Source organism: Python bivittatus, unplaced genomic scaffold (assembly GCF_059951505.1).
Source record: "Python bivittatus isolate LINGU-HERP-01145 unplaced genomic scaffold, Pbiv_v1 ctg000160_np1212, whole genome shotgun sequence".
NCBI lineage: Eukaryota > Metazoa > Chordata > Lepidosauria > Squamata > Pythonidae > Python > Python bivittatus.
Window position 1 is genome coordinate 10,616,504 of NW_028277076.1, and position 20,264 is coordinate 10,636,767.

The 20,264-nt window shown below is 51.8% G+C and overlaps 1 protein-coding gene across 4 annotated transcripts in view; it reads right to left on the reverse strand.

Annotated features, from left to right (window-relative positions):
• The window catches only part of OLFM1 (olfactomedin 1), a 48,064-nt gene that overhangs the window by 23,548 nt on the left and 4,252 nt on the right, over positions 1 to 20,264 (reverse strand). The window contains exon 1 of one of the 4 annotated variants that reach the window (XM_088147227.1): positions 4,969 to 5,455. The exons of 2 other annotated variants lie outside the window; for them this stretch is intronic. In XM_088147227.1, the coding sequence (XP_088003353.1) occupies positions 4,969 to 5,118 (150 nt within the window). In that variant the 5' untranslated portion in view covers positions 5,119 to 5,455. Of the gene's footprint in view, positions 1 to 1,541; positions 3,395 to 4,968; positions 5,456 to 20,264 lie in introns of those variants that run through there. One more of the 4 variants, XM_007436702.3, reaches the window with a different exon arrangement.

Below are 20,264 nucleotides of genomic sequence, written 5' to 3' on the forward strand. Positions count from 1 at the left end.
ATGGAGAATGGTGCCCCCAAAACAACCCCAGCAAGGCCTCCTTTGCTCCTTCAGTCAACAGAAGCTCAATGCTACCTAGGAAAATGCATTTTTGCAGGGGAAGGGAACTTCTAGAAACTGAAAGGCCAATTTCAGACCAGTATTCACTTTAGTCCTTTTAGGATTTTAGCTTGGAGATTTCCATTCACAGCTCTTGGTAAAATTCTCCCCAGGTCAAGCAGCATCCTCTCAAGGCCCCATTACGTGCAGACAAAATGAGTTGGCTTCCAAAACCTCCAAGCGAAGTGTTACAAACAGGAGAACAGCTTCAGGGAGAGGCCATCCCGGTGATGCGACGCCAAAGGAGAAAGACCAAAGAGCAACTAACTGTTGGAGGAGACTGTCCCAGAGAGAACAGGATGGGGTCCTACCTTGGTCCAATACACGTGTCAATCACAGCTGAATGCCGGGCATTCGATCAGAAACACACTGCCACAAGAGGAGCGGAGTGCCCTTGCTGGCCGTCCCAGACCTCTTGCTCCAGAGCTCCCTCTCGTCGCAGAACCTGATGCGCCTGTGTCCAAAGAGCACAGGCCTCCCTTCGGCTGCTAATGCCCTGCTCAGCGGCAGAGCTAAGGTGGGAATAAATCAACCCAACTGGTATATTTGCTTAATTGGGTCTCTGGCTCCTCACCAGACAACAGTAAATTCTGCCTCCTGAGCTGAACTTATTCAGCAACTCCGGCTGGATTTGGAGGTATTCCTCTGACTCGGGCATGGCGGCTATTTGCTAGTCACTTTCATTCAGCCCACCCTGCCTCGCAAGGCTGCTTGTAAGGATAAAGCTGGTTTGATGTGGTTTGCCTATGAGGTCGTCACCAGTGGTGTGGTTTACCTATTCTGAACACCCTGAACTGCCCGATCTAAAGCAGTACTGGAAATCAGCGTTGCCCATTCTGGGCCGAATCAAATGCCCTGCCCTGGCCAGAAGGCTGTAAATATTCAGAAACGCCACAGTTATCTTGATACAAGCCAGCTCAGATAGCCTCTCGTTCCTTCTGCCAGGCGGTCTTAGACAAACAAGCCTGGCGGGCCGCTGGTATGAGAGGAGAGCAGGACGGTAGCGGGCGATGGCGAGATGGTGGCAGAGCCATCTTCTCTGCCAAGGGAGACTTGTGTCTGGGTGGATCTAAGCAGAACGGAGGAAAGGAGGGAGTGGCAAGTCAAGGTAAGCCAAGCGATGGTTAGGGGCCCTGGCTGCCCTGAGCAAGTCTCCAGGATGAGGCCAACGAATCTTGAATGTCAGAGGGATGTCATCTCAGAGGAATCATGGAAGACTGGAATAATGCCAGAGAATGGAGAGTGCCAGATTTTGGTCTTATCTTCAAAACGGGAAGAAAGAGGGCCAGGGTAACTACAAACTGGCCAGCATGCAACCAGCATCAGGCAAAACTTTGGAAAAGATGATTAAATAATGGGTTTTTTCTGAGCACTCAGAAAAGAATGCACCGCCTGGCAGGAGCCAGCACAGATGTATTAGGAATAAATTATTCCATGCCAACCTGATCTCCTTTTTTGATAGGCTGACCTCAGGTGACCATGGGAGTGTGACAGATGCAGTAGACCTCAACTTCAGCAAAACATTTGACCAAGTGGCCCATGAGCTTCTGTCGGAGAAGCAGGCAAAACGTGGGCTGGTTGATGCAGTCATCAGATGGATGCAGAGCTGGTCGGGCAACAGCGAGGGTGTGTCCAGGGCTCGGCATCCCGCGAGAGGGAAGTGCGGAGTGGGGACCGCAGGGCTCTGTTACAGGGCCAGGGCTGTTTGATGCATGACTTAGGAGACTGGTTAGAAAACACGATCATCAGATTTACAAATGACATAAATACAACCCCGAGAGTTAGGGATCAATATTCAGAAGGAACCCACCCATTGGAATGTTGGACAAAAAACAGCATGATGAGTTTCAACAGGGACAAATGGCTGGGAAAATACAAAGGCCTGAGTGTGGGATGGGGGTCAGGGAGATAGCTGGAGGGGGGCCGACTCTCCGGAGTGCTCCAGTGGTGGGTTCCTGCTGGATAATCTCCAAGATCTCTTCCAACCCTCCCGTTCTATGATTCTGTGAAACCCTCAACTTGATGCTGCCATGAGATAACCAGGGAGGTTTTTAGGGACAGACACCACTGTCAGAGCACATGATACAAGCGTGCTTTTTCTTTTAAACATTCCCGTTAGCTCAGCCAATTATGAAAAACACCCACACGGTGTTTATGTGGAGGGTGGAGACTTTCCATCTGTGCCTCCAAATGTCCAACGGCACGTGAGCGGCCGCTTCCAAGAGCTTCTCCCCCCACGGAACTAATTCCTGGGAGGGGCAGACGACGAGGGCTGGGGCAAGACTGGGGCTCGCAGTTTGTGATACGGCAAATTGAGGTGAAATATCCCCTTTGCACAGGGCTGTTTACTATGCAGCGATCACCTGAGCACATCAGAACTCTTGCACCCCTTCAGCTGCTACTTCCTGTTACCACCACAGCTGTGGACATTAATCCAAACCTCTTGCTGTTGCAGCCAGTGCTGCTCTTGTTCCAATTAAAGGTGGGGTTCCCCAAAGTCTGGATTATTTCAGACAAACCAGGTCAGCAGGAGAGGAGTGGAGCAAGCTTCTGAGCAATGCAAATCCCTTCTTCATGTGGGAAGGAGCCAGTCAAAGGGGAGCTCGCCTGTTCCTGCCGTCCCACAGCTCAGCCAAATGAAATGCTTCCCCTCCTGTGCAGGGAAAGCCAACCTGCCGGCTCTCTGGGATGCTGCTGGGTGCCCGCTTGTCAATCCCACCCGTGCCCTTGCTGGCAGCTGCTGGACGCTCAGCTGGAGCAGGCCTGGGAAGGCAGGGGGTCCTTGCTCCCCCTTTCTCCAGGGAGCAACGTTCCACAGGGGAACCGGCACTCTTTCCAAGGGGGACCATTCACAGCAGCCCTCGAATCCACTTTGGATGTCAAGCTGAATTCAAGGGAAGCGAGAGCAGGACGGAGGAGGCAGTGGGGAGGCTGAAGAGTGACCCAACCACTTTAAGTCCCAGCAATTCCACGAGAGCCAGTTTGGCGTAGTGGTTAACGGCTAGAAACAGGGAGATGGTGACTTTTAGTCCCGCCTTAGGCACAAAGCCAGCTGGGGGACCCTGGCCAGTCACTCTCTCTTAGCCCTAGGAAGCAGGCAAGGGCAAGCCAGTTCTACGTGTTCCCACTCAGAAAGCAGTCGGTCGATGCTTTCCTTCCTGTGCTTTGGTCTCTGCAGCACTGTGACCTCAAGGGCTGTGCAATTTAAAAAATCCAAATAAACTGGAAAGCCATGGCCTTGAGCATGGCTCCCAGGCATATGGCTGGTTGGGCATCATCTGCGAAGGCAAGAGGAAGGCAGTGGAAGGGTTCAGCCACAAGAACACCCCTCCTGGCCTCACTCCCAGCAGGGGCTCACCCGCTGCGCCCCCCTCCCTCCCCTGCGGTCCCACAGGTTACAGAGCTCAGCACAAGGTGGCCAACGGACTCCAAACGCATGACCGAGGAGCAGCCTCTGTGGGTCCCGTCAGTGCTGAGGGGGGTCTGGGCTTCCGCCCTTTAGCCCCCTCCCCCCTTGTTCTCTGTCCACCCAGAACCTCTCTCTTTCCCATTGCCTAAAGCCACCAAACAGCTTGTTTGGCCAAACTCCCTTTCGTCGCTCTATTTGGAAGACGAAAAGTAAAGACAAAGTGCAGTCTGAATATAATGATTAAAAAGTATCCTTTTTCCTAAATCAGCAGGTAGTGAAGCACATCTGCATCTAAACCACATAACTTGTAGCTGGAAAAGGGAACAGACCTGTCTCCACCCAAACCAGCCCTTCCTTCTCTGAAATCCTCCAGAGGACCCTTGGAGGAATTAGATGGATAAAATCCGCTTAAGAAGCAATGAGGGACGCAGCACAGAAGTTTCTTTGGGTGGAGGGGACTTGACCTTAGCAGAAAGGTGGAAGAAAATGGGGGTGCCACGTCCCCCCTCCACACCTCTCGATTCACCTGGCATCTTCCGTAAGAGGTCCCTTAGTCTTCCAAACATTTTTGCGCCATGTCCCCCCTTCCTTTGTTTAACGCACTCCTAAAGATTTTGATGCAGGAACTTTGATTTCTCCTCCATTCAAAACGGTTCCCAGCTGGCCTCCTCACGACGGGCAGATCCGCTGCTCTGCTCTGCTCTGCCCAGCCGCCCCCCCCCCCGTTCCCACCGCCCCCTTAGGGTCACCTCCACCTTCGTTCCCGCACGAGGGGCCGCTCCTTCGGAAGCCGAAAAGTGTCCCGGGAGGCGCCTCCTCCTACCGCCCCCCCCGCCGCTTCCCTCCTTTCGAGGGGGGAGGGGGGGCGCGCTTCATGCGTTTCTTCACCCGCCGCTCCTGCGGAGCTTTTCCCACGACCGATCCCGCCGAACTGGGAGGGCGTCGAGGCGGCCGTTGGTGGGCGACAGAAAGGCAGGCGCGAAGGGCCGGAGAAGGGCCAGCGCTCCGGGCAAGGGGCGCTGCCCGCAGCCCGCCCCGCCCGCCCAGCCCCGGGGTGCCTCGCCGCCGCGGCTTCGGCTGCGCTAAAACTTTGCGGGCGAGGGCGGAGGGCGGAGGGCGGAGGGCGGGCGCGGCCCCACCGGGCTCCCAGCACGGCAGCCCGCCGTCCTCGCCACCGTCTGGGGCGTCGCCGTCGCCGTCGCCGTCGCACCAACTCAGCGACCGGAGGCGCCGCTCCGCCCGCCCACCCGCCGGCGCCCACCCGGCGTCTCCCCGCAGCTCCCCGCCGCCCGCTTCCCGCGCGGACCTCTCCGGACCGCCCCTCCGCCCCGCAGCCGCTCGCCCGCCCGCGTCCGCTCGCCCCGCGCCGCGCTGCGGCGCTGGCCGCTCGGGCGGACCTTGACGGATGGCTGCGGAGGCCCAGCGCGACCCCCGCCCGGCCCGGAGGACGCGCGACTCACGCCGGTGCTGCGGTCCAAGGTGCCCCCCGAGGCGGCGCTCAGCCGGGTGGTGTTGAGCCCCACCAGCGAGGGCAGCGTCTGCGACATCCAGTTGGTGATCATGGCCATCGTGCTCAGCACCACGCCGATCTTCAGCAGCGGCACCGACATGGTCCCGGCGGGGCGCGCCGCCCCTTCCTCGCCGCCGCCGCCGCCGCCGCCGCCTTCATGCCCCGCCGGGCTGCCCGCGCCCCGCGGGGCCGGGCGCCGCGCCCCGCCGGCCGCCCGGAGCGCCGCTCCGCGGGCCCCGGCCCATGGCCGCCCGGCCGCCGCTCCGCAGCCGCCGCGAGAGAGCCGCCCGCGCCCGCGCCCGCGCCTGCCCGCCGCCGGCCCGCTCCGCCGCGACGGCCGGAGCTCCTGGGGCTGGAGCGCTGCGCCCGGCGAGTGGCGGCTCCGGCAGCGGCAGCGGCAGCGGCGGCCCCGCGCCCGCTCCGCTCCGCCCCGCCCCACCTCACCTCGGCCGCCCGCCCGCCGGCAGCGCGCGCGGGGCTGGGAGGCGGAGCCCGGCCGGGCGGCAGCTGATGTCAGGCCAGCTGGAGCCGCCGCCGCCGCCGCCGCCGGGCTCGCGCCGCTCTCTGCTGCCCTCTCGCGGCCGCGGCAGGGAGCGGGCCCGACGCTGGCCCGAGCGAGCGAGCGAGCGAGCCCGCCCCAGACTCCGGCCTCTCCGCGCCGTCGCAGCCGGGGGACCCCTTGCACGCCCGCCGCCCGCCGCGCTGGCCTTCGGCTCTCTCCGGCCCCAGGCGGCCCCGAGCTTCGCCCCGCCCCGCTGCACAACTCTCCAAGCGCCGCTCTGCCCTCCGGTGCCGCCCCCGCGTTTCGCCTGCTCGCCTTGGGAAGCAAGCCGGCAGCCCGGGCCCCGCAGGCGCCCCTCGCCCCGGCCCGGGCTCTGGCCCTCAGCAGCCTTCTGCCTCCGGGCCCCCGGCCCCCGGCCCCCGCCCCTGCACAGCCGGGGGCTCCGGGGAGGAGCGAGGGTCTCCTCCCTCCCCACGGGAAAGCGTCCCGCGCCAGAGCGGGCTGCCGGCCAGGCTGGCTGCGCGTTCGTGGCTTAGCTGCGGCCAGCCGGCCACTGGGGCCGTAGCCCGGGCCTTCTGCGGCGAGTTTGCCCGATGAGCGAACTCAGCCGGTGTTGCTCGTGCCTGGCGTTCGTTGTCCGGGCACGGAGACCCAGGGAACGACCGCAGCCATTCGATCTGCGGGGTGCAACCTGCGGGCAGGTCCCCAGGTCCCCTGGACGTTTGGGTTTTCAGGCAGAGAGGCTCTGCGTTCAGGTCAACCACCACTGCCGCCCTGGCACTTGAATGGGGAGAGGGGTCCCCTCCCAAACTTCTGCCCACTCCCCATTATGCCAGAGCCAAAGAAACAAGGCACCAGCCACCTACAGCTCTTGGGAACTATTCCTGCTGACACCAGTGGGGTCAATACCTGAAACCTGAAGGTTGCTCCAGACACAGCAATTGTCAAGGACAAAAGATTCTGTCAGAATCTCACAAAAGAACTGCCCCCCCCCCCCGCTTTTCTTTTATAGAGGATTGGTCACAAAAACAGTTTCCCCCACCCCTAAAAATCCAGTCAATTGTTCAGTTGATCTTGGCAGGTGGAAACATGATTGTGTTCGCCCTCTGTGTCTCAAGTTAAAGGTCCAGTGGCTGAATTCACACGTTTGCTTTTAACTTGGATGATGATGGTTTTCGTGGCTTAGTGATTCTGTGCAACCCATTTGGTTCGATGTATTCTGCAAACCAACCACATTAGTTAATTCTGCAACCAAGATAAACATGTTTCGTGAAGCCAGCTCAAGAGTCATCCTTGCAGACCAGCTGCTGTAAGGACAGTGGCTGGCTTCTGTGTTTCATGAAGGTTGTGCTGGCCTTTGGTGCCATCTCCTAGTCAAGACTGGCATTGCAGGCTCACAGCCATGAGGAGGAGAAAGTCACTCTGCCTCAACAGTCAAAATGCAAGATGGGGAAGGGGATGGAAGACAAGCCCCTCGAGGAACCATTAAAAGATGTGGGAACGTTTAGCCTGCAGACAAGATGACCGAGGGGAGATCTGAGTCCCACCTTCCACTACGTGAAGGTCTCTCCGCACCAAAGGAGTGGAGTTACTCTCTTGCCCCAGAGGGCAGGGCCAAACCCAAGGGGTAAAAGTGCAGGAAGGAGGTTTAGCTAGACATCAGGAGGTGCTTCCTGACTGTACAAGCTCTCAGGCAGTGGAACAGGCTGCCCCATGAACTTGAGTTTGGAGCGGAGGTCGGAGGTCATTGGCCAGAGGTTGGTGTCACGGATTGTGGACTGAGCAGGGGGTTGGAGAAAATGACCTCTGTGGTCATTCCAACAATGAATGAACGATGAAATCATGGCACTCTTTCGGGGCACAGAATCCTATTCATCTGCCCTGGAAGCAGCAGAGCAGTGATTCCCAGATTCTGTGGCTATGGGGACATTTGGAATGGCGGAAGCGCTTTGTGGCTGTCCTCACAATCCCAAGTGATTGCTCCTTTTGTGGTGGAGGGCACTAACGAGCCCTCTGCACTGATAAAGCTCAGGAAAAGAACAGGAATGCCACTGTATCCGCTGTCCAGAAGCAGCTAAGGACTCCCTGGGTCTCCACGTGGAGAAGTCTCTGCTTCAGTTTCCAAGGGAAGCAGACTCTTTAATCTCACATTCACGGGATGCACTGAACCTGGCCAGTGAAAAGACTGTGGCCGTGTTCACTCAGTAGGAAAGCCTGGTGATTGTTTTTGAATCCTTGGGCCAATCCAGACTCCTGGATTAGATAACAATTCAGTATTTTGACCCAGAAAAGGGATCGATTCAATAACCAGGTTAAATGTGTGGTGCAAACTCGGCTACTCTGGGCTACCAGTAGGTTTCTCTCTTTAGACCCTCTCCACTTTGTTGGAAGAGATGCCATCAAACACTAACTGTTCAGCTTGTACTGTTGGGTCTCTTAGAAAGATTTGCCTGTTTGCTCAGGACCTTGTTACAGGCTCTGCTTCTTTCTTTACGGTACATGTTGGCTGGGTTCACACCACATGCTTGACCTTAAACCTGGGTTAGTGAAACATAACTGCTATGTTCATATAACACACCATACCCAAACTATCTTCTGGCTTAAGGTAATGGTTGGATTTGCACAACCTGATCAACAGGAGAGCCACGAGTACCCATCTCATATGAGTCTCATCTAATGTTGTGTGGCTGAGAGGTGGGTTCTCTCATTCATCTGGGGATTGAAATTACGGAGACCTGAGAGGTGGGAAGATGGCCCCCAATATCCCAGGTACTGGCACTTTTTTTATTCAAAGAAACTTTTTTATTCAAAGGGCTGTAGGCTGACCAGAAAGTGCAAGGGACACTTAGTGGGGCTGCAAGGAAAACTACAGGCATTTTCAAAGTCACAGGAGTCAAGCAGGACACAAAGGACTTTACCTTTCCATCCACAAAACAGTGGGAAAAAACCAGAATGCTCAACAGGGGGAAAAAATTGAGTGTCCCCCCCCCCCCATCACTCAGGGCAGATACTAGAATCTACTTTGTTGATATAATTTGGAAGCAATCAAGTTATTTTCCTTTTTAATTCATCTGTTGATTTATATCCTGCTTTTCCTTCGGGAGCTCAAGGTGGGCAGTCCTCTGCCTTCTGTTTTGATTCTTCCAACAACCATCCTGTGAGGTGGGTTGAGCAGAGAGAATGTGGCAGGCCTGAAGCCCCCAGGGAGCATTCATGGCTGAGGGAGGACTTGAACCCTCATCCTAATCCCATCGCTCCCCTACCGATGTCCCCTTCTGTCCACACACCTGCTGCCCCAAGATGGGCGCAGGGCCTGGAAGGAAGCCTGCCGCTGCTTCCAGCGAGAGGGGTGACCCCGTCTGCCTGGCAATTTGAGTCCAGCTGCTTCCTCTGGGACCCCGGATTAGTTCCGAAGGAAAGCCACAGAAAGGAGGAAAAAAGGGAGGCAGAAAGCCAAGCGGGCTCGGGAGAAGGGCGCTCTTTGCTGAAGTTGCTCTTCTGCGTTGGAGGCAACTTTGCAGGCTTCCCCTCCAGCGCTGCTCCTTTCCTCAGAGGGTCCTGGGGGCCACTGGCTCCCCAGGTCTCTCGCAAGACCCCCAGCCACCTCGCGGCTCAGAGCCGCCTTCTCACTTGGCAGACATCTCGGCTCTGCGCGGACAACCTTTTCTCAGAGCAGCTGGTCCTGAATCCGTGATGGATCGAGCCACAGGCGGCTGCATCCGTGTGGGCTGCACAACGACGGCCACACAAGAAAGCAGAGCCGATGAAAGAGGCCCCGTCTCTCTCTCCCTCTCTCTTGCGGGAAATGACAATTTATTTTAAATGGGAACAGGTGGCTCTCTGTTAGGCATTTGAAATGCAATTAGAACACGCCTGCTTTAGTCTGATCTGCAAACATAGAGTCAGCAGACAGCCTGTCCCCGTTTCCCGGGAGCAAAGGCAGCCTGCTTCGTGCTCTGCTTTTCTCGGCATCCCGTCGGGGATTTATAAATTGGGCCCGCAGCTTTTAGACTCCTCTGGGAACTGGCTTTGGGGGACGGAAGGGGGTCTTCCCTCTGGTGCTGCAGCAGCCCTGGCTGAGGGGAGCTTGACTCCCTTTCTCTCCCCCGCCCAGCCCCGCCCCGCCATTATTCCCCTCTCCATACTTCTGTCGGGTGGCACCTTTCCTTCCTTCCTTCCTTCCTTCCTTCCTTCCTTCCTTCCTTCCTTCCTTCCTTCCTTCCTTCCTTCCTTCCTCCGTTCCCTTCCCTTCCCTTCCCTTCCCTTCCCTTCCCTTCCCTTCCCTTCCCTTCCCTTCCCTTCCCTTCCCTTCCCTTCCCTTTTCCTTATGTTTCGGTCTGAGCACAAACCATCCCAAAATAGCTACAGCATTCTCATATGCAGGATAGTTCATGGAAGTTTTAACTAAAACAGGCATTATACTTCTTTGAGACGTGACAAACTGGCTTCACTTGTTCTTTCTTTGGGGGGGGGGGAATGTCTACTTCTGTCATACAGCAGTTTGCCCCCAAATATCAGTGGTATTACCAGGAGTGGAGGGGTTTCCAGTGGTTCAAAAAAGCATGGGGACCGGAGGGCACCTTCCTACTATGGCTGAAGTGCTCTTATCACTGCACTGTTTTCTCTTGCAATTCTGAGATTCGGGAGTCATCGGTCTTCAGGTGAAAACAGAGCCCCCGGATGCTTCTGGTTGTCAAAGGTCAGCGCAGCCCTGAGAGTGTCTCAGCCTCGAAGGAGGCAGTTCTGCTGGAGACAGACTGGGCGGGCAGAAGCAAAAAACATTTGCTGTTTTTCCACCTCAACTTTTTTTAAAATATGTTTTTGGAAGAGTCTCTTCTCTTGCGAGCAAGGGAAGTGTTGGGCGGTGAGGATTTTCAGCACCTGAAAGAACCAGATGGGGAGGGGACACGATGCCAGGCTTCTTCATTCCAATATCGGCACGCTTTTTCTGTCCTCAGAAGGTGGAATTAAATTAACTTATGCTGTAGTTGGCAACAGAGTTGGCACTCTCCTTAGTGCTCACTAGGTCACCTGTCTCACCTGACTTTAATTAATTTATAAATTAATTTCACTTACATAAATTAATTGAATTTAAAGAATAAATTTAGAGCTGGCATGTTGCAAACAAAATCCCACCCTGTAGCATCCTTTCTATTTCCCAGAATGCTACTTGGCTCCCCACCGGCTCCAGAGAAAAAGAGGGGGGAGGGGGCTGCAGAACAGGCCCAGGTTTGGAAGTGTTTCCCCCGGAAAGGCAGTGAGGGGAAACCAGGAAGGAAGAGGAGCAGGACCAACTGCCCTGGGGGCGGCCCAGAGAATGGATCCTGGGGGAGCCGCTGTGCCCACAGTTGCAGCTCCACTGCAAGTGTGCTCATGGCGTGTTCTCAAAATCTCAGATGGAGCCCTCCGAGCATCTTGGTGTCCCAGAACTGGGAATCTTCATTGTTGGCGCCTTGCCTTCCCAGAGAATCCATCCTGGTATCTCAGCCACATTCCAATATGGGGGGCCTCTGCAGGACCCCATGTATCCCCCACTCTGTCACCCAGGTGTGGGTAAGGCTCTGGCAGGAAAGGAGTCCTGCAACTTGCTGGTTCTGACTCTGGAATGACCCACGGCTGAAAATTGCTTCTCTCTCTCGTTTTCTTTTTAAGGCTGAAAACTGATGTTGGTGAAATACGACATCAGATGAGGCAGGTGTGTCTGGCTCTGGACCAAGGTGAGCCCTGGTGTCTTTTGCTTTCCCCCTCAGCAGCCTCACCCCTGCTAATCAAGGCAGCTAGGAAACCTGAAGGGAATTTGGGGGGCCAGTGAGGTTTGGAGCACTAGTGAGGGGACGGGGAAGCTGCCCTCCTTCTCAGAGACACAAGCCCCGTGCGAGGCCATCAGCGTGCCCCTTGCTGGTGGGCTGACCGATTCCTGCCAAGGTGCTGCTGGGACTTCTAAGCCTTTACAGCACCCCCATCAAGCAGAAAATGAAAAGTCACCTTTTCCCTTTCCTCCATGCCCTGGCGAGGCTGGACAGCCTCCAAAGACCTGAGCTGGCTTTCCTTTGCCGGGGGCAAGGGGGGATGACCGGTGACCTTCCAGATGCTATTGAATCACGCCTCCAGCCAGAAGAGGCAGGTATGGCTCTGGGAGCTGTGGCTGGCATACGAGGAGGGCTGCAGGGACACCACTCTCGCACACCTGTACTAGCGCTTCTCAGCATATAGGCTAGATTTGCACAAGATCTTAGGCTGGGACGAAACGGTTCAGAGTATTGTGGGAACCCAAGCATTGCGGGCCAGAACTTCCATCGAGCTAGAATCAAGGATGTGATGCGAGTGTGAGCTAGGGCGTAGCATTTGCGTGGATCAAACCGTGTCTTACAATTCCTTTATGGCAATCTTTGCCATGGGCTCACTTGGAATACCAAGAACTGTTTGCATCGCCTAATTCAGGAGGAGGTGGGCTGCGGTGTCACCCTTCAAGCTTTTTATCTGGGGAGCGGGAGGAATCCCTAAGGGATGAAGTGAACTGGAATACCAGCCTGCATGTCAGGGGGCTTCATGGAGAATCCCCTCCCCAGCCATTGGGGGCCAGAGAACCTGTTTGCGATTTTGCACACCAGCTGCCCAGCCTGGAGTGGCCAGTCCCCAGACGCTGATAGCCACCGCCTGTCTCCTCTCGCAGCTCAGAACATCCCAGGCACTCCCAAATTACTTCTGAGCATTTGGGGACAGTTAGCCTGGAACCCTCCACCACTTTGATTTGGAGATTATTGCTTGCACTGGTTTTTATAAGAATGTTGCCAACTCGGCAGACTTCTTCAAAAGCTAAATAAGAAGAGTTTTAAAGGACTTTGCACCCAGATGCATCTGGACGTGGAAGCTAAGCAGGGTCAGTGCTCTGATGGGGAGCACTTTTTAGGTGAGGCTGCAAAGTTAAAAAAAAAGACCACAAAAGGATTTTGGGCCACTTACTCCCTTAATGCTGCCTGATCTCTGCTAGAATAAGCTTCACCGAAGGAAATCCCATTTCCTTTTTATTTTTAAACATCTATTCTAATCTGTTTTGTTGTGTGGCCCAATTTTGTAGAATCGTAAGAAGATATTTAATTTTTTAAATAAAATTCTTCTCGTCCTAACGTCTTATTAAGCAGGTTATTCTGGCTTTAAAATCTCTTGGTTTCTTGCAACGATATTCGAGCCCAGAGCCTCCCACAATCTATTGGCTTTTCATTCTGAGCACTTTGCATTCCAGGGAGGACTTTTTAAACAAACACATGATTTTTGTTTTGTTACGTTTTAAACTACGGTGCACTTGGGGCTCCAAATTATTCTCTAAGAAGACAAAGGAAGGTTTTTAAAAAATCAGCAGAACTGCATCTCTAAGTATCTCTGGCAACATAAATTTGTGAGGTAGCACCTTATATTTACTCTAGGATGCAGAGCTGGATTAATTTATTTATTTAGCATATTTAAATGGACACGCATCTACCAAAGGCACTCTGTTAAATTTAAATGAACTTAATTGGGCTGGACAGATTTGCAGGGCAAATGTGATTCGGAACATGCATGGTGTGCCCTTTGCACCTGTCAGGAACACCTTAGATCACCTGCATCTTTTCCTGGGCTCCTAAGCCCTTCGGATCCCAAGATCAGGTTCAGATCTTCCCAACAAGTGCAATAGGCACACCCAGGAAAGCTCAAAATTACATTTGGGCCTTCGGACCTGGAGATCTGCACAGCCCCAGTACTTAAATCAGAGCCATTAAATGAACAGAATGCAAGTTAAACATGACAAATCTACAAAGAACTGGTGTAAGTGTAAATCCAGTCCACACCATTGGCAGAAGAGGAGCTTAGCAAATGCTCGGGCAACAGCCTTGCTGGCAAACCTTGACCGAGGTGAAACCTGAAATAAAGCAGATGATTCTCCATCAAACAGAAGAGGCGCCTAAGGAATTTTTGGTTTTCATGGGGAAGTTGTTGGCGAGATGTTTCTATGGGTACAGATGATGGTGGGACGAATGCCCATCAACCTGGAACAACAGAACATCTTTCCAAGCCAACAGTTATGTGTCTTTTACTTGTTTAACAAACCCATGTTCCCACGGGATGCTGCTGAAATTTAATCCCCAGAGTCTTCGCCAGAAAGGCCAGTGGTGGAAGACGCTGAGATTTATGCTTCAGGAGCATCTGGTGGGCCCAAGGCTCCTGCGTCTTTAGACTCCGCTTAACCCTATTCTCCCAGCGTGCTTCAAAGATGGAAACCCTGGAAACGTGCAGGGGCTGGTCCCTATATTCCCTAATAATCATTTATTATAATTTCAAGAAAGAAGAAAAAATATTTCTATAAAACTGAAACAAATACACCTTTAGCAGAATATAGAAAATACAGTAAGAAAAAAAATGATAGAAGTGATAGGATATGGGTGGATAGCCGACAAGTCACAAGAAACCAGCACATTGAAGATACCCCATGGCTATGGAAGGATCCACAGTGGAAGAACGGATCATCAGACTAACGGACTTGGCTCAAATGGCGAAGTTAACAGCATTAATAAGAGATAATACTGTACTGTTTCTAAATTTGTCTCCTCATGGCAACCCTTCCTAGATTACGTGCTTGTGTGGGAAAAAAATGAGTCTTGGATTGTGGGTTTTAATGATTAGATGGTTTGTGTTGATAGAAATAATGTGAATTTGGATTAATTAGTGGTAAGAGATTAACTTTCTTTTAATTTGTATCTATATCTGTATTGGAGATAGTCAGAAGTCACTTTCTGTTTCATCTTTCTATCTATTCTCACTATTTTAGTTTTTGTCTTTTTCTTTTAGTTCTATTGTCTTTCTTTGCTATACTCTGTTGTGCATTTTAATTGTACTTTCTATATATTATAATAAAAGGATGTAGTAAAAAAAGAAAAAAGATACCCCATGGCTAAGATGCGCTCGTCCCTCGGGCAAACCGTTCTTAAGAAAGCAGATAATCAGAGCGCATTTGTTCAACATGCATCCTTTGGAAATTAGCGGGATGTAGAAATCCTGATACATAAATAGCCGTTGAACAACCGTTGATAAATAACCACTGAAATCAAACCACACTGTGCAGTAGATGTAACAAGCGGGCTGAAATATTCCAGAGGAAAAGCGGTTCTGTTAAACCCACCCCAAACATGGTCCTAGACAGCAGTTTGGCCTAGTGGTTAGAGGTACCAGGCTAGCAACCGAAGAACCAGGAGGCTGTGAGTTCAGGTCCTGCCTTGGGCCAGTCTGCTTCTCTCAGCCGCAGGAAGCAGGAGGCCAGGGCGAGCTCCTCCTGAAAATGCCTCTGAGAAAACTGTGGTCGCTAGTCCGGGCACTTTGATTCGAAGGCACGACACGACAACACGCTCCTAACCCCAAACGGTTTTTGACCGAAAACCCATCGCTTGTTGCGGACTGATGCTGCGCACAGCTTCCTGCAGAACTACTTTAAGCGTGACTTTTTAAAAGCACGTTTAGATCAATGCACAAATCGCTTTCAAGACTGTCAGCCCCTTCTCCCGGCGGAGGGGCCGTGGCGTGCCCAGAACTCATGACCTAACTAGGGAGGAGACCCGTCCTGCTGACTTCTGGTGCGCAGCCTCAGTCTGGACTGATCTGAAGAAGCAGAGGGGCCTCCGTGACTCACTGCAACCCAGAGAGACGGAGATCTTCGGAAATGGGAGTGGGCATCTGTGTGACATGTGCAGAGGGCGAGAGAGGCGGTGGGCTGTTCTGAGGACCCTCTTCCACTGGATTTCCTGCTTTGGTTGGGAAGGGTTCATGCCACGCAGGGCCAGCGCCCAGCTCGGCGGGTGGGCGGGTGCAGACTTCAAAAGTCCTCTCCCTTCTTATATTCTGAGGAAGGTAAAAACGAATGCCAGGCAGAAAACTTTTTGAACTCTCAACTTGCTTCCACGTTTTCTTTCGAAGGATTTTGGAGAAATTCTTATGGGTGGGGTGTGGGATCCGTGCACTTCTTTAGCGATGAGCTTGCCAAGGGAAGTTGCTCTCGGGCCACCACGTGCCCCCCCCCCCCAGGTTCCCCAGTTGCCTTCAGTCCCCAGGCGAGACCTCAGGAAGGGAGCCTTCCTCCTTTCTCTTAACAGAGGTTTGAGTTATTCTTGCTTATCTTTTTGGGTAGAAATATAAATGGGGCCTGTTCCTGCTTCAGCCCTTTCCCTGCAGGCCATTTAAACATGGCAGTTTTATATCTCATTTCCAGCCTGTTACAGTGGCTGCTAAACATTCAAGGCGCTCGAGCAATCCTGTTGGCTCGTGCACGTACTGTATGGCCGGAAGGTGGTTGGGGTGGGTCTCCTGCAGAAAAGGTTGCCAGGCTGCAGAACTGAGCCTGTCCCTTTCGCACGATTTGGCACACCCTGAGAAGCCGTTCAGGAGGTGATACAGATTCACAGAAGGGCGGGATGTCGTAGGAGCTGTGGCCGGGCATGTCTGGAGACCACAAAGGGTGATTTACAAAGACAAGCTCCCACCACCCAAATTTATTGGGTATCTCATAAAATACAGGCATTGTCTTTTGTTAACTGGGTTTAGGCCTTAGGGTGTGCTAACCTTCAGCCCAAAGCTTGTGTCCCACACTCATCCAGGAGCTCCTCAGGGTCAAAAAAGTCAAAATGTCATCTGCAAAAGCCCCAGTACTTTTTAAACACATGTAAAAAAGGGGCAAAGCTTGACTTTTTCAGCCGTCCCTTCCATGGAGACCACTGTGTTCTTTGGGCCTCTGTCCCCCTTCCTTCCTAAAGTCTTCTGCTGTGGTCCCAGCTTATGCAAGAAGCTCCCTTGGGGTCAGTGGACATGCTTATCTTTTTCTGCCTAATTTTAGTCTGATCACACATGCACGTTGCTCATAGAAATAAATAATAAAGGAGAAAAGCATTATTTGGAGACACTGAAAGGCTTAGAATGGAAGCGCAATGCTGGGGGGGCCTTTCCCCCTGCAGGCCATCCTTGCGTCAGCAGAAAGATGCCAGCCTGGCTTTTGCTGATCACCTGACATTGGGAACCCAAAGGTCAGAGCTGGCAAAACCACTGGCTTGAGGCCCCATTTGAAGCTCCCCAGCCAGATAAGCTGCCTGGGGACCTTGGGCTGGCCTCATGCTCCCAGCACCACCAGGCTCCCAAGTGGGTGGCTCTGTGTAAGAATGGCAGAAGAACGGAGTGCTCAGTGCACCACCTTATGGTCCCAAAGGAAAGATGACATATGAGTCTAACAAACAAGCAAATAATGCAGTTAAACCCTTATTATTTTACTTGGTTTATATTATTTTATATTGTTTTAATGAATTATGAACTGCAGTAAGAGGCCCTGGCTAGTTGGTGGGCTCTAAACAAGCAAGGTAGTAATGTATGGCTGTGAGAGCTGGACCATAAAGAAGGCTGAGCGCCGAAGAATTGATGCCTTTGAACTATGGTGCTGGAGAAGACTCTTAAGAGTCCCCTGGACTGCTAGGAGGTCAAACCAGTCAATCTTAAAGGAAATCAACCCTGATTGTTCATTGGAAGGACTGATAATGAAGCTCAAGCTCAGATACTTTGGCCACCTAATGCGAAGAGAGGACTTTGGAGAAGACCCTGATGCTGGGAAAGATGGAAGGCAGAAGGAGAAGAGGACGGCAGAGGATGAGATGGTTAGATAGCATCAATGAAGCAATGAGCGTGAAACTGAGCCCACTCAGGGAGGCAGTGAAGGTCAGGAAGGCCTGGCGCGATGTGGTTCATGAGGTCACGAAGAGTCGGACACGACTTAATGACTGAACAACAACAACAAAACAAGCAAGGGGAATACAAGGGAGAACGCTTTCCTCTCCCCCAAATAACCCAGCCATATAAAGGCTGGCTAGGTACATTAGACACAGAAAACTGTGAGTGGGAGAACAAACCAGAAAATGAGAAATTATGAAAAGAGGCTTCAGAGGTGAGGGTCCCATACAACATGCTGGGGATGGTAATAGTAGCAGCAAAAAAGGAGGAGGAGGCAAAGGAGAAGAAGGAGGATTTGCATGGCCATTAGACTTCAGTCAAAGGCTGATCTGAATGTATAGATTTCAGAAGAAAGGTCTGAGATGTTGTGAAGATTTATATGAGATGCTCTCTCATGAGCTCTCCCCACCTTTTCTTTTTATTAAGCTACCTCATGATTTAATATCAGAAGGACTGGAACTCCCCATACCACTGGCCCGCCTGTTCCATCTGCCCCCAATGTGAAGCAAGAACTGGTTTGTGAAGCCATATTTCTGGAGTTGTCACAAGAAAAGACAAGTCTGTCCCCAGGGGCAAAAATCTCTCATTTTTCAGTGAAATATCTCAATGAAACTTTCTGCATTCTCAGAAGGAGGGGGCAGCGTTGGCTAGAAGCATCCAAGGTTAGTATTGGAGAGGCTAATTTGGCCTTGGAATGAAATTCATGTAAAGAATCAGACAGAAATTGGGACTAGGTTGTGTCCAAGAAAGAGATGTGCCAGATGTGCAAGACAAGGGAGGAGCTGGAGCTCCTGCAGAGTTTCAGAAACCACATTGCTGCTCAGAAACCTGCCCAGAAACCGCACTGGGAAAAGGGGTGCTTCTCCTCCCACTGCAGAGGAGAGTAGCTGTCACAATCAAATAGCAGTCGGCCAGCACCTGGGGAGCCCAGAGGGGGCAGGAGTTGGGTCTGGGTTGAAGTTCAACTTGAAGGACTTGTTCTCCAGTCTAAGGACAATAACAGTAAGGGAAACCTCACTCTGTTGATCAGCAAGTGCAACAGAAGGTCAAGTTTTTAATATTTACACCAAACATGAGGTTGATGGTTTCAAAGTTGTACGATCTTTGATTTTCAGAGGATTGTTCTAAAAAACGGAGAAGCTCAAATTATATTGCAACCATCTATTTTTGTAGTGCCTCTTGTCCAACATTATTTCCAACATTCCAGATGAAGGTGATGATGATACAGCAAAGCTTTTCATTTCTTATTAAGTAGGTTTAAGGTTTGTTTTTTTCACATCCAATAGGGAAAACTATGAATACTGGAAAATATGCTAATTTGAATGATATTCATAGGAACATTTTCCAATGCAAAGTTTTTCCGTAAGCCCCACATAGTCAGTTCAAGCTTTCATGCTGCCAGTCCACTGTAAGTCATGAGACTAAATTACAATCTCAGGCCACGATGTTTCAGTCGTGACTAATCCTTCTAATCCTGCTTTCCCCAAATTCCTCAGGATGTGAAATGACAGCTTCATAGAATCAGAGGTTCCATAACTCCCAACCAGCAAGTTCTTTGGGGGTGATGAGTACTAATCCTACACTTTTGGAGGGACTAGGCTCCCTCATCTCTCAGAAAACAAAGCAGCCATGTGTTTAAATCACAAATGGAGAAATCTAGTCTTTAAAGGTCAGGTCAACATGTGTGAAATTCTGGAGAAAGGTCATAGTTGTGCATCCCATTACTTAATCTGATGCATTCATCACAGTCATATAATCTCATGGATTTTACCACCTCAGGAGTGCTCTGCCAAATGTCCTCTTGACAAGGGGATGGGCCTTGCTCCTGACACCACAGGGCTCAAATAGGGAAGGTTCACGCAAACCCAGCAACTGAAAGACCAGCAGGTCTTCAATGACCCAGTTTGGTCTAGTGGTGAAGGCACCAGGCTGGAAACCAGCCGGCTGGGTGACTTGGACCAGTCCCTCTCTCTCAGCCCAACTCACCTCACAAGATTGTTGTGGAGAAAATGGGAGGAGGAAGGAGGATCAGGTATCTTCGCCACCTTGAGTTATTTATACAAAATAATAAAGGCAGGATAAACAATAAAAAAAAATGACATCCCACAAACATCCAGGTGGCCTTCTCACCCTCTGCCCCTGAATGCTTCTGTGGTGGCACCACCCAAAACCTGATTATGGACAGAATTCCTCAGAAGAATGAACCCAGAATGCAAATTTTCTATGGTTTTCCTTAATTCTAATCTCAGACCAATATTTTCGCTTTCAGAAGCTCCTGCTAGGGGAATGACCAAAGATTTCTATTTCAACAGCCCTACAAACCATGTCAGGTTTAAATGTGGCCAAAAGAGGTAAGGAACAAGTAATGCCTTGGACCTAGAATGCTAGATAGAAAACTAGAACATCTCCAATGTTCTTTCCAACCCTGAGTCTGTGATTCTACTTGTTTATTACATTTGTATCTCACCTTTCTGTTCCAGATGAATACTCAAGGTAGTGTATAGCTTAAAATAAACGAAAGCAATGAAATTTGCTTAATTTAAAAAGCAATGAAAACTACAATAGGAAAATCACTGGCATTTAAAATCCAGGATACAGAGATGCATTTTAAAGATGTTCCAAAGGTAGAGAAAGTAAAGCCCCAACGCACGACCCACACCCGAGTAACGCAGGGCTAGTGTGAGCTTCGGCTTGTGCTGCAAGGTTGGACAGCAGAGGACCCTTTAAAGGGACTCTCTTGCAGACCCGAATGCCCAAAGAGGTCCGTGAGGAGAGAAACGGTCCCTCCAATGGATAGATGTAGGGCTTTAGGGGTCGGTAGCAACATCTTCAACGGATCCCACAAAGCAATTGGCAACCAGGGCCAATACTCCAGTATGGGCATTCTGCAATCCAGTAGCACGTGCTAGTTAGACGTCAAGATGCTGTTTTGCACCAACTGGAGCTGCAGAACCCTTCCAAGAGTTACCCCATGTGCAGCTGCTTGCCAGTATCGACAAAAACACATTTCC